Source organism: Pyrus communis, chromosome 8 (genome assembly GCF_963583255.1).
Source record: "Pyrus communis chromosome 8, drPyrComm1.1, whole genome shotgun sequence".
In the NCBI taxonomy this organism is placed as follows: Eukaryota; Viridiplantae; Streptophyta; class Magnoliopsida; order Rosales; family Rosaceae; genus Pyrus; species Pyrus communis.
The window spans coordinates 5369072-5383055 of NC_084810.1; the positions used below are offsets into that span (position 1 = coordinate 5369072).

Genomic DNA, 13984 nt, shown 5'->3' on the forward strand with positions numbered 1-13984 from the left:
AAAGTGAAGAATTAAAATAATTGACCATTTGAGATAAAAACTCAATATATTTGCACTTGGAAATTTTGAGAATTGGGTGCGTTGAGAGATAGGATGGGTGTGCCGCACTGACAACTCGGCACTTCACTGCCATCTCCAACCCCCGCTTAAACCCGCCAAATTCCTTTCCATCACTCCACTTGTTCCTCCCATGGCTTCTGCAGTCTTCAGACTCCTGAAAAGGCACCAAAGCCTCTCTGCAAATTCAACCCCAACAAAATATTTCTCCAGATTAAGGCACACTGCCAGTACAAGAAACCTCTACTCCAGAATCAGTCCTCTGGGTGACCCTTCTCTCAGCGTAGCCCCAGTCCTCGACGAGTGGGTTCAACAGGGCCGGAAAGTCAATTACTTTGAGCTCCACCGCATCGTCCGAGACCTCCGAGCCCGAAAGCGGTTCCGGCACGCCCTTGATGTGAGTCGATTCCAGGAGCAAGGTCCCTGCTCCCCTTTTGGTTGCTCAGAAAATGCATGAAAGGAAACTGTTTTGGGGTTGTTTTCCTTGTGTTTTTTGTTGGGTTTCCTATAATTTACCTGAAAGAGCTTATTAATTTCAATTGCATGATTGTTTTACCTGCAATGCCCTGTTTGGTTTCTGAGAAAGAGAGATGTGAAAGAAATTTTGAATACTACAGACACAAAACGAGTATTACTTTTGTTTTTTCGTATTTGTTGAGACTAATTGACAGAATTCATTGCTCAGGTTTCGATATTCGAAATATGTATTCTTTTTCCCTTGAAATTTAGGATCAATAAAGCAGATTTAATATTGTCCACAGTTTTCAGGTGGTATGTAACTCCAACTTCTGCCTTGCATTTGTTGTTGTGCAGGTTTCTGAATGGATGAGTAATAAAGATTCGTGCCAATTTTTACCCGGTGATTGCGCAGTGCAGCTTGAACTCATTGGTCACGTTCACGGTCTGGATGCTGCAGAGAGCCGCTTTAATAGCTTGAGCGATGAGGAAAAAAGTGACAAAGTTTATGGTGCACTTCTAAATTGTTTTGTCAGAGAAGGCCTGGTCGATAAGTCTATTTCTCATATGCAGAAGATGGGAGAGTTGGGCTATGTTTCCACTCTCACCTACAATGACATTATGTGTCTATATACGCGTACAGGCCAGCCCGAGAAAATCCCTGATGTGATGTTTGAGATGAAGGAGAAGGGTGTTTCTCCTGACAGTTTTAGCTACAGGATTTGCATGAGCTCCTATGGGGCGAGGTCTGATCTAAGCGGCATGGAGAAAGTTTTGGAAGAAATGGAGAGCCAACCGCACATCTCCATGGATTGGATTACTTATGCTATGGTAGCCAATTTATACATAAAAGCAGGTCTGCCCGACAAAGCGTTGGTCTACCTGGGAAAGAGTGAAGAGAAGGTGAATAAGGATGCACTTGGATACAACCATCTGATTACTCTTTATGCAAGCCTTGGATATAAAGATCATATGATGAGGTTGTGGAACCTCGAAAAAGCCAAGTGCAAAAAGCAAATCAACCGGGACTATATAACCATGCTTGGTTCTCTTGTGAAGCTTGGTGAGCTTGAAGAAACTAAAAAATTGCTAGAGGAGTGGGAAACATCTTGTCACTGTTATGATTTTCGAGTGCCAAATGTCCTCCTGATCGGATATTGTCAAAAGGGATTGGTTGAACAAGCGGAAGAAACTCTTCGAGACATTGTCAAAAGAGGCAAGACTCCAATCCCAAATAGCTGGTCTATTCTTGCTGCAGGGTATGTGGACAAGCAGAAGATGCAGAAGGCTTTTGAGTGCATGATGGAAGCTCTGCATGTACGGGCAAATAACACAGGATGGAATCCAAAATCTGGTTTGGTTTCGAATGTATTGAATTGGATTGGAGATAACGGAGACATTGAACAAGTAGGAGCTTTTGTGACCTTAATGAAGACTGTGATTCCAGTAAAGAGTGAAATGTACCATGCCTTAATGAAGGCATACATCAGAAGCGGGAAAGAAGTAGAAGGGCTATTACAGAGCATGAAAGAAGATCAAGTAGAGGCCGATGAGGAAATTGATAGGTTAAGACAGACGCAATGCTGAAACGACATGAGGGCTTTTTATGGGTACTTTTCAGTTTCCCTCATCTATACTATTTTGTAAAAGTAGAACTTGAATTTTAATGCAACTCTTACATTTAGCATGTTGTTGAGCAGATATCTGAGTAAAATTGATAAAGACTAATAGATAATCTCAGTTAGTCTCTGGAAATACTAGTGATACATAACAGTATCAAAATGCGTAATATAGGCTTACGAACAAAGTAAATGCATTGGAAAATAACTTATTCCTTCACCTTTGAACACAATATCATCAGTATGTATATTGCACACAAGGTGATCATAAATAACTGTCCGGTTACCTCTTAATTCATAGGTAAAGAGATACCAAGGCTAGTCGACAGCATAGTAATTGTTTAAGCAATGCTATTGATTTGATGGTAATGGGAGAGAAAGTATTCGAAGTACCCGGTATTCAAGTGGGTACTCCACGTGTCATAAAATAAGTTGAGGGACACGGAAACATGGATCATTTCCTCCACTTGTATTATGACATGTGGAGTATCGCTTGTATACCTGGTCTGGTGCTTGGAAAATCTCCCGTTACAGGGAATTATAGAAAAGAAGAGCCAAGACTTAGTATCTTGGTAGTAATTGGTTTTAAGTAATAGTTCTTCTTCCCCAAAGATTTAATTCAATTGTTCTTAATAACAATGCCGCATAAGTAAATACTGTAAAACAATTGCAGTAACTGCACTGCTCGTGTAAAAAACAAACATTTCATTGCTAAATGATTGTAGATCAAGTTTCCAACGTCCTTCATTTCCCCAAAAAACAGAGGGAAAAGGTGGCGGACTGAGAGTATGGAACTGAACAGCATGCATAGCTAGGTAGAGTATTGGAGAAAATAGAAGTTTTCTCCCTAGTTTTACGCTGCTTGTATAATGTAAACATCTTGTGTAGTTAATACTTTTCTCAAGTGAATTTGGAAGGGGTTTTCATGCACAACAAATAACCTCAGCCTTCATCGTTGACACATTCGGTCACAACAAAGAGCTAAACATGGTACTGGAGGTGCTCCCAGCTGCAACCGACATTCATCCGAAAGGGTAAGTGATCTTAAATACTGAGTATTTGGTTAGGTGTCAATTGTTGGAGAATTAGAATCAAATTCATGATGAAACTTTTATTGAATTGTCTAACTTAATAGTCCATATGTTCTTTGGTTCAGTTCAGTGTTCCATTGGGAATGTTTCGACATTAAGAACAATGTGTTCATGTAATTCTGTAAGAAACATTGACTGAAGGAGTTATACGCCCACGTAAACGTGCAATTTGAGTCAAAACGTGTGAGTGCTAGTTCTTTTCCTCCGCCAATGTCGGGTTGGTGTCTCTTTTTATTGAGAGTTTCAACTCATGTCGAAGAATATGTCAGGGTTTTGATGTCTAGATATATCATGTTCTTGGTTCATTTTGACGAGCAAGATTAGGCTGTCAAATTGAAACAATGTATTTGGAATGTAATTGAAGTGCATAGGTACGTTGTATTTTTATGGGAATTACTATTAGCAATTTAAAAATCTCATTCTACACTCGTATTTTTCTTTCTAATTATGGAAAGTTTGGAGTGCAAAATGAGATTTTTGAAGTGTTAATAGCAATTCTCATTTTTATTGTTTCGAAAATAGTGGTGATAAACCCACTCCATTGTCTTATTTCCCTACCCACCTTTTAATTAAAAAAAAAAATAATACCAAATTTACTCTCCTGTAAAATGACATCTAAGACCAAAGAACAGAAAAATCCCTGCTGTCTAGGTTGACAGATTCGTTCTTCCCCATCTTCTAGAACAACCCACCTCTCTAAATCTTCAAAAAATAAAGGCCCCAGTACCTTTGCCTATTTTAGTTTGATCTGTTTGTTTTTGTTGTCAGTATCGGCAAATAGCCTTGAAAACTAAGATAAGGGCTTGTCTGTCCACAATCCACATACCGATTGTTGTGGTAGGCGCAGATGAAGTGGAACACGGTGTTCTCGGGATGGGTGGTGTGCTGGACGATGGAGAAGACGACTGGAATTGTGTAAAATGTATTGTATAGATGTGATCCTCCTGCATCTTGATCAATTGAACTGTGTCTTTGTAGATTTTGTTTTACTCAATAAAACTAAAAATAAAAAGAATTTCAATATAAAGGTTATTTTAGGAATAATAGTTAGTGGGAAGATAACATTTTAAGTTTTTAACTTTTTATGGTGGGTGGGATTATAATGTGGGTGGGGAAATAAAACACTGTAGTGGGTCTAGTAGCACTCTTAGAAAAATGGACAATTTCATGGTAGCCGTAATAATTATCGTATCTAGTCTCGAATGGAATGTAATTGAAATGGTTTCTAAATTAATCGAAATGGTTTTTTTTATTAATTGAAATAGTGTCTAGGTACATATGATTGTCATAATAGTTATTGTATCTAGCCTCAAATGGAATGTAACTAAAAATGGCGTGGTCTAATATCTTAGTAGATAAAGTATTGGATTTTTATTCATGCATCACGAGTTCAAACTCTCTTCTTCCTAAATTATTGTAATAGTTTCAAATTTTCTCCCTCTCTCTATGATAGTAAATTTTTTTTTTTTTGAAGTAACTAAAATCGCATCGTATATATCCATATTCTATATCAAGCTACACATTTAGTCATGCAACGATAATCAAATTATGAATACAAATATCTTGTATAGGTAAAAAATTTCAAAAGAACAACTGAATGGTCATACGGTTTGTGGTGTGACTAATTTTTTTTTCAAAGATTATCTTTGAATGATGTTCTAAAACAAATGCTTCGGATCATAAGACAACTTTGTAAAATGAGTTCCAACAAGTAGTTAGTACCGTTATATATAACTTATTAATTGATCAGTACTTTACGTATACTTTAATAATCACGAAAAAGACAATAAAATTTGTGCATAGATGGTAACATTACCCAGAATGCAAACTGCTTTTGCCAAAACAAGCTCAATGTTGAAATATCTATTATTTGGATATTTATCTGCCAATTACGGTGAAAAATATGGGCATAGATGGTAACATCACAAAGAAAATGAAATTCGCATACATGCATTTGAGCTGTGCCAAAAGCTATTTCCTCTAGGGTAAAAATTACCTTAAGTTATAAAATATAACCAGATTTTCCTTCATGCATTTGAGCGTTATTTTATGTTCACGTGGCCCGTGAAAAAAACTATACGGGCCCGTCACAAGTCTATATAAACCTTCATAGCACAAACCATTAGCCACACAATACTGTCATACTCACATATGGCTAGTAGCTAATGCTTTCATAGTCGCATTCTTTCAAGTCTCTTTCACCCAACTCCTTACCAATCTCCACTCAGCCATTCCCCATTCAGTACTAGTACCATGACAACCCTCTCATCTATGCTCGACGGACTCAATGCCAACAACCAGCTGCTAACCTCGTCAATCGACTTGCAGTGAGATCATGCCAGCAAAAATGTGTCTTTCGGAGATACCTTCGATCAATAAAAATGTACGTCGGGGTGTACTGGTCTATCCATATAGACCAGTGCTCCCCACGATGATATTTCAACCACATCTCATTTTCCAGGTTTTGGAATATTCGATGGTCGTGGGCTGTCTCAACACTTGGGAGGGGGAACTCAAAATCCATCGAATCCAATTCAAGTACCATCAACCCGCCCATTATGTCGTGCCTAGGACTAGTACTGGATTTAGACTTCCATCACTGATCTCATCCAATATAAATTTTGGAAGAAGGCCAACAACTGCTACCAACCAAGCTGAAGATCATCATCAGCCTCAACCTCGTCCTGCTGCTAAGGAGAGCAACACTACAACGACGACGACAACAACAACAATAATAACAAAAGACAGCAACAACAGCAGAAGACAACAACAATAACAAGAAGACAGCAACAACAATAAAAATTGTATCACCACCGGCCCAACTCGAGAGCGAGCGTAAGTGCTTCAGAGTGTGGCAAAACGCTTGCAATCTGGAGTGCCATGCGGGGCATATGAGGTCCAATACAAGAAAAAGGAAAGTGGAAGAAGCAACAAGTTTTGAGAAAAGATTCAAGCCTTTACAGGTCTTGACTTGGTTAAATAGTGTTACGTTTGAGAGCAACTCATCTTCTTGGACAGAACAATCCCTGTGAGTGCTAGTTGTCCAAGCCCTACCCCATTCGATTCCCCACTGGGAGCACAAGTGCTTCGAGTGGATCAGTTCAACATGGTGCTCATCCAACTAAGGCGTATAAATTTTATGTGAAAGAAGTTCCCAATGAAGAGTCAACGTTTGCGTTTTATTTTCTTGTTCTCTAATATCACTTGGAATGAGGATCCTCTCCGAATCCTCTTTGTGAGGATCCTGAAGATCCTCAAATCGTATCCATTCATCGTACATCATGTAGTCAGTTTTCGTTGTTCATGTTTAATTTTAAATAAAAAAATATTTAAAATAATTTATAACCGCATGAACGGATATGATTTGAGGATCCCCAAGATCCTCACAAGGAGGATCCGGAGAGGATCCTCATTAATATCACTTGTATCAATTAGAAAAAAAAAAAAATTGTTCTACTTTTAGAAAAATAGTGTAAATAATGGTACAAATAGATGATAAAAATAGAATTTTTCATCCAAAAATTGATCTTTTCTTCTAGTCTTCTCTCTCCTAAACTTACCTAAGTTTCTATTCACTAATGAAGGTCATATTATACTTTAGTGTTGATTTTTCCGTACCAATTTAAATAAATATTTAATTTTTACATTAAGTGTCAATAAATTTTCAGCAATTACCACCAACTTAATTAGATCCATCTCATATAATACTCGATGGTCATCATTTGTATTCAAAGAGTGTTCCTTAATTAGTTATGTTGCAGTTTTGTGCGTTATCCCCATGTATCGAGTTATGAACCAATTCAATTTCTAGTTGTCATAATTGAAGTTCTTTTGACTTTGGAATTATATGGTTGGGTTCTTTTGTTTCTTCTCCTACTTGTCACACATACAAATCTGTCAATATAATAGCTATTAGATTAGTGAAGTTGGCCTTGATTTTTTCTATTGAGTCTTAATTTTTGGTTTAAAGATTTCTTTAAAGTTTGTACCTTGTCACAAAAACACAAGCAAATTATGAATAAAAAACAATAGGTGTCGCTAAACTCAAAAGACTTACCACCAACATAACTAGATGCAACTATTATCAAACAAACTTAATCACATCCAATCCTTATTCCCAAATCTTAGACTTAGTATGTTGTTTAGCGCATATCTGCATCCACAAAACTTGAAAATGAATTTACAAATACAAACTAATTGAGAGGTAGATAATTTTTTGCGTTTGCCGCTGTACTTAAGACTTTCTCTTTTAAAAGTGGAATATGTATATTTCGCAACAAAGTCATACGGCAGATTCCAAACTGAATAGAGCCCAAGTTTTGTTGTATATAATTTAAAAATTTTCTTGTTAAAAACAATGTTTCATTTTTTCGTAAGTCCCTCCACTAATTTGTTCTAGCATTGAACAAACAACCATGAAAATTTTTAGCACTTACTTTGTAGGGGATCAAATAATTGTGGGCAAGGTATGAAAAGTGGAGCCAATTCTTATGTAGTAAGCCTAATGGATCGAAGTAACAACAATACAACAATTTTTAGAATTTTTATTTTTGGCAATGCCCCTTATAGAATGTTGTCTTTTTGAAAATTAAGAGGTTGGCCAGTTTTAAGTAGGATCCATACACTGTATTCATATTTCAAAGACATTCGACGAAGCGATATGGTTCAGATTCATGCATAACAGATAAGTCATGATTGTCGTAATAATTACCGTATTTAGGCTAAAATGGAATGTGATACTCTAAATATCTATTGTTTATTGTTTTCCATATATAAATTCAATTTATAGGATACGATTTTATGACATTTGCATGGCAAAATAGTTAACCACAACCATTTGAACATTGATGTTGCAACTTTGTACATAAAAATTCAAAAGAAGAAATGTAATTGTAATAATATATTTATTAATATGGTTGAATAAACATACAAATACAATAATGTTTCCCAACTTGTTTTGATGAATTAGTTAGTCGTACGTAAGTTCAGAACTGGTTGCGGGATGAAAATGTTTGCCCAAATCCCCAAGTGGAAGGAACCACATTAGAAAATACAAGTGCTCTTCCATCAACCAGTGTGAGCTTAAAAGAGAGTCTCTGGTTTCGAAGGTCAACGCTGCTTTGCCAATTTGCACCCCAATTCCTGTGCATGGCCAGCCACGTTCCTCTTCTCATCCTCGACCCCCTAATCCATGCAGCCTTCACGTCCCCGCTTCCGCCGACGTTGGAGATCATCACCATGTTGAAGCTCGACTGTCCCTTCAAGGTGAATCGGACTCCGCCTCTTCTTTTGCAGGACACTCTTTAGTCCATACACACATTAATTGCAAAGAGGATGATCAAGGTTTGTTATAATGTTTCAGACTACCGTCACACCAAAAATTACTTGAAAGTTACATTATGTATAACATAGGGAGCAATTATTAATAGTCTAAAAATGTCATCATGCATTAATTCATGTATATTTTCTCTCTTATGCTTTGATAAAAGAGAAGTATGGTATAATAACATTTTTGGACTACCAATAGCAGATTTCATAATATATCAATTCAACACATCGATCAATAATGTAAATTGAATTAGATTATAATTCAACAATTAAGACTGCACAAGTTCGAGTCTCCTTTTTCATATATATAAAATTTTCTTTATTAGACCTTAAGTATATGTTCGGGCCGGAAAGATAGTGCATGCATGTTGGGATTTACTATATTAGGACTTCTGAATGGGCACTGACTATAAACTCGTGAATTGTTATGTTGTGTAATAATGTATTTTAGCCATATAATATTGTTGCTACCTTCTGTAAATGACAGGAACTATGCCTTCATTGCCTTGTCGGGCAATGCGAAGAAAAGCAGGCATGGACATGTCAAAGTGTTGGTGGGGAAAATTGCACCACCCTCCGTTGTTGTTTGGGGGGCAGAAATTGGTGGCGGAAACCGTCATAGATCGACCTCGAAGGCACCACTTTGGATCTGTGTTGTAGTTGCACATTACTTGGAAACAAGCCCCACACGCCTCACCTCCTCTGAAAAGTGTGCTACTCACGGCAGCTGTGTTCACTCCAAACCCCGAATGGATGGTATTATCGTAACCACAAGCACCACCTACGTACACATAATGTAAATCAACAATATTGTTCTTAAGATCATTTCTTTAAAACTTAGAACTATAATATATGAGATTTGAATCAAAATCTCTTACAACGAAGTGAAGGAAGATTGCATGTCACTAGACCAGCAATCATTGACAATGTTATTAATGTTCAATTTTAATTGAAAATTTTAAGTGATGGTCACCGCATATTGCACAAACAAAAGAAAAATGGTGGCGCCCATAACAACCAATTCGAGCATATGTCAAGTACACAAAAGTTAATAAAAAAAAATTATAACGTGCGCTAAAATTTGTGCCTTTGTTATTGACAGCCCTATAACATATTAGGTATATAAACGGATATAAAAGAAAAGATGTGAGGTAGAATGACATTTTTAGAATACATAATTAGAAATTAATAAGAAAACATATTATTGGCACACTTGAAAAGTTATATTGCACTCCTCATTTGTGAAAGCATGAAAGAGAACATTCATGGAGGAGTGCATGATCATTTTTTTTAAAGCGTCAACAAACAACTTTGGAAAAATAATAAAGAAATAAGTAGTAAAGTTACACAAGTTAAGGAACATTATTTTCTCATCAAAATAAAAGTGAGTTACCAAGGGTGGCTGGGTCTTGGTTGGTCCCGTAGAAAGTTGCATGACCACTAAGCCATCCATCGGCTTCAACATTGGTGAGGATAATGCCCTCCAAAACTATACAAACGAACAAGAAAATATGCCAGAAAAGAGGCACCATTATAATTTCAATGTAAATTAAACCCCCGGATCGATTTTTCTGTACTTGTTACCAGACAAACTCTCAAGTTCTTTCACTTTCTTGAAGAAGCAGGCTTCCATTTAGTATTTTATAGACTGATCAAAACAGGATCGTCGGTGACTAAATTAAAATAAAATGAAAATTAGCATTAATGCATGCATGGTATCGTATATATGTGTATTTACTTTACAAAATTAGTATTTGCAAAACGCGTTTTCCCACGTCCTATGAAGTACGGAAAGACAGTGTACGGTAAGGGAATGACGTTTTTTGAGACATGATAGAGCAAATACATGTGATCACAACTAGTTGTGCGATCTTCTATTTTTTCAGAGTAACATGTCGGTGATTTTGTCGGTGATCAAATTCAATGATACGAAACATGCATGAAGCTAGCAAATATGAGTTTACCATTATTAATTAATACAAACTCGAATATGGGCACGAGCGATCTACTACTAAACCGAACAATATGAATATGTTTTGGTGGTGGCGACTTCAAATGAGTTGGGTTAATTAATATGTGTGTTCGGGTAAAGATTTCTCTAGAGAAGGCTCATTGGACCTCAGCACAGCTTCTCAAGGGATTGGCACTTTGGATGTGTAGTCGGGCTCTTACTTGTTGAGATGCTACAAGAAGAGAACAAAGTTAGTTCTAAAATGTGCCTTTGTGGGACCTTAGGTATAGGCATTGAAGCTCGCAATCAAAACTAACTAAGTGCTAGGCGTGCCACTGCTATCTCAGTATAGCAGATGTAGAACAAGTGTGTTTTAAGTTGATTACTTGCGCCCCAAGTTACTCAAACTTCTTGTTATCAAATGATTGTCACAAATGAGTTAAGTCTCTATTAAGTTCTTTTTCTTGCCTTGTAAACAAGGACTTTTAGTTCATGATCTTGTATGTTCGAATGGAGGGAGTCCAGAGCCCCTTAAGTCTTTTGTTTGGTCCCAAATCACTCTTCATGAAGACACATTCGTTAAGCTAACCAGATCCAAATGTAAATAGGGCTATCAAAATAGCAAAACAGGTGGAAATGACTTGAATATACGTTGAAAAGTACATTAAGCAGTAAATCTACTAATTTAGATAACAAACAAAGAGACTCGGGCAAGATTTCACCTTGTTTGGCAAGGTTGAACCTCTTGCAATTAGTTCTCTTTGAATTTACAGGGGTTTATATGCTAAAAAATGATGGATGGTAAACAAGTTTACATGAGGGAATCGATACTACACCACTGAGGGAGATAGCAGAGCTTTTAAACTAGACAAGAGATAGCTTTTCTAAAGAACTATCGCTAAAATGACTGAATCTGGGTTGATTTCAGCTTTAGGATGCATATTTGGCTTGAGAGCAGAGTTTGTATGTTTGTTTGTTTGATTGGTTGAGTGTTTTTGTTTTTGGGGCCTGTCTTCCCTTTTATAAACAATATAGCCCGACAACTATAGCTTTTGCTCTTACTCGAAAGCCTTTGGAGAGTGAGTCATCAACTTTTTATGAGCAATGCCACTGGAAAGTGTTCTTTGGCTGATGGTAGGTTAGTCTCCATCACTTGTCGACTTGTATCTTAACTGAGAAGGCTTCAATTTATCTCTAGGCTTGATGCTGGGCTTTGGGCAAGTCTCTTTTAATTGGCATCTTTGGGCTTTACTTCTTTCAAGCCCAATATTCAAATATTAACCCAAACAGTGCCCCCTTTAATCATTGTTAAGTCTGCAAATCGAGGTGTTAATGATGATTAAACAGTTGTCACATGCTTTTACTCGGGACTTGCACTATTTTAAAACAGCCGTTTGTTAACTAAACCTTTGCACTAACCCACGATTTTAAACATTAAATAACCATCTACTATATAATCCTCACTTAAACCCTTTAGCCAAGTACCATAGCAATCTCAAACCTTCGAATTTCCAGAAATTCCTAGATTTTCCAACCTTCTCAGTACTCTCTTATTCTCTGCTCTTTTTTGTTTTCTACCTTCGAATTTCCTCTATCTTTCCTAAAATCATCTAATGGCACCCAAAGTTGCTCGAACTCATTCTTCCTGCGAGACTGGTCAGGGGATTGCCACTATGCATCGTTTGCTCAACGGCCTTTATCGCCCTCGGGCTAGCCTTCAAACCTCACTTTTTTTTTAAGAGGGAATAGTGCACTCCTTGGGACCTGTATGGACCTCCTAGATCCCTATTACCGTGGAAAGCAACATGCCCAAGGCAAATTGGTTCACCACGAACCCATTTTTGGCTGAGGTTGGCATTTCGGCAACTAAGTGGTCGAACCACCGTCGCGGCTTTCCTTTGATGAAGGATGAAAGCTGGATGCAGTAGATAAATGAGCTCGAGCCTACCTTCAAGCAGAAGTGGATGAACAACAACATATACAAGCTAATTATGTTATCCAAGACTACTGTAATTGACAAGCCTAAACTGCTGACCACGGTTATCCTTTCCTGGAATTCGAGCACCAATACCTTCGATTTCAGGATGGGTTCCATGTCCCCGACTATCCTCGAAATGGCCCAAGTCTTAGGGCAGAGTCGTAGATGTCATTTACGACTGGTTTTCTCCTTCCCGCCCAATTGTTGAGAGCTCGAGCACCTTTGATCCCATAACTCAGCTGGACTATAACTCTTATACTTTCAAGAGTTATGGGACTTCCTTCACGGGTTTTATCCTATTTGTCAAGAAGAATTTTGGCCATTCCTCCTCTAACCCCAACAAAGACTAAGAGCATATGTACTTCTTGTTGTACTGGCTCAACAAGCACGTTTTCCCCAATAAGTCCAAGGGAGTAAAAGTTGAGTAGATCCTTTTGGTGGAAGCTCTGCACAATTTTGATGACGTGGCCACGAGCCTCTTTCTCTTTGCTCATCTTTATCTTCTTCTTTATAAGATGACCCGATGCGCTCCTTTCGAAACCAACCTTAATGAGCCAACCTGGATGGTCCAGCTATGGCTACAATGGTACTTCCCCAAGCTTCAAGCACTCAACCTGGAGTTCCCGGAAGAAGTAGCTTCTGCCTGCATTCTAGCCGAAGCCTCTCCCACTAATCATTTTACATTCGTCTGCCTTTGCTTCTTCAGAGTTTGCAGGACTCGAGCAGACTTCAAGTAAGGAACTTCAGTATTAAGAAGATATCTTTGGTTCTCCAACCAAGCTTTTCAAAATGCATTCGGGGAAAACGCCAGCTCTTTTTGTAAGGAGAAATTTATTAGCTGCATCCAACCAAGAGATCTGGCCTAAGAAGTAAGGAGCGACTGCTATGAACGTGGGCTGGAAGTTTATCATCCAAACTTCTGCAGCAGGCAGCTAGGCTTTAGGCAAGCTATTCCAATCCCTTTCTTTGATTTTGTACATTGTGGTACCTCCTACCGCCTTCGCTCTCCACAAAAAGTCACATTTCGGGCTACCCGACGCAGTCTTGAGGTCATGAGCAAAATTGCCCGAAAGCCTATGGCTCTAAACTTTGAATGTGCTTCAAGCTTCTCCACCTGGTGGGAGACCAAATGGACCAAGAAGTATAGAAGAGATCTGCGCGAAGCCCATGATCGCCTATTCGGGTAACTATCAATCAAATCCTATCCTAGCTCGGGGGAGCTCGAGAATTGGAAGGAGATGATTCACCAAAATAACCAGCTTCTTCTAATAGTTATCTTTCACTCTCCTAACCTGTATTTTATGTTATTTTTATAGTATGCATTCTACTAACCTTTTTTTTTGCCTTCTTTGAATTCATAACCCAAGGCAACACTAAAGAGGTGGATGTCGGGCTAGATGAAGAGGCTGGGGATGCCTTTATCCTCCAAGAAACTGAGGCTGAGGCGGCCATGCAAGGCGCTGGAGAGGGCGGAGATGTCTTTGAGTTATTTGGAGTTTCTGAA

At 38.1% G+C, this 13984-nt stretch overlaps 2 protein-coding genes across 2 annotated transcripts; one reads left to right on the forward strand and one right to left on the reverse strand.

The window, feature by feature from the left end:
- The first annotated feature begins 98 nt into the window (after positions 1-98).
- On the forward strand, positions 99-3438 carry LOC137743626 (pentatricopeptide repeat-containing protein At4g21705, mitochondrial-like). Its single transcript, XM_068483551.1, has 2 exons — positions 99-454; positions 871-3438. The coding sequence occupies exons 1-2, from the start codon at positions 191-193 to the stop codon at positions 2098-2100; spliced, it is 1494 nt and encodes a 497-aa protein (XP_068339652.1). The 5' UTR covers positions 99-190; the 3' UTR covers positions 2101-3438.
- A 4770-nt stretch (positions 3439-8208) lies between these two features.
- Positions 8209-10083, reverse strand: LOC137741586 (expansin-A12). The gene is made up of 3 exons (XM_068481282.1): positions 9945-10083; positions 9023-9332; positions 8209-8524 (listed from the first exon to the last, which is right to left on the reverse strand). Exons 1-3 carry the CDS (start codon positions 10081-10083, stop codon positions 8209-8211), a joined length of 765 nt encoding a protein of 254 aa, XP_068337383.1.
- Positions 10084-13984: the final 3901 nt, after the last annotated feature.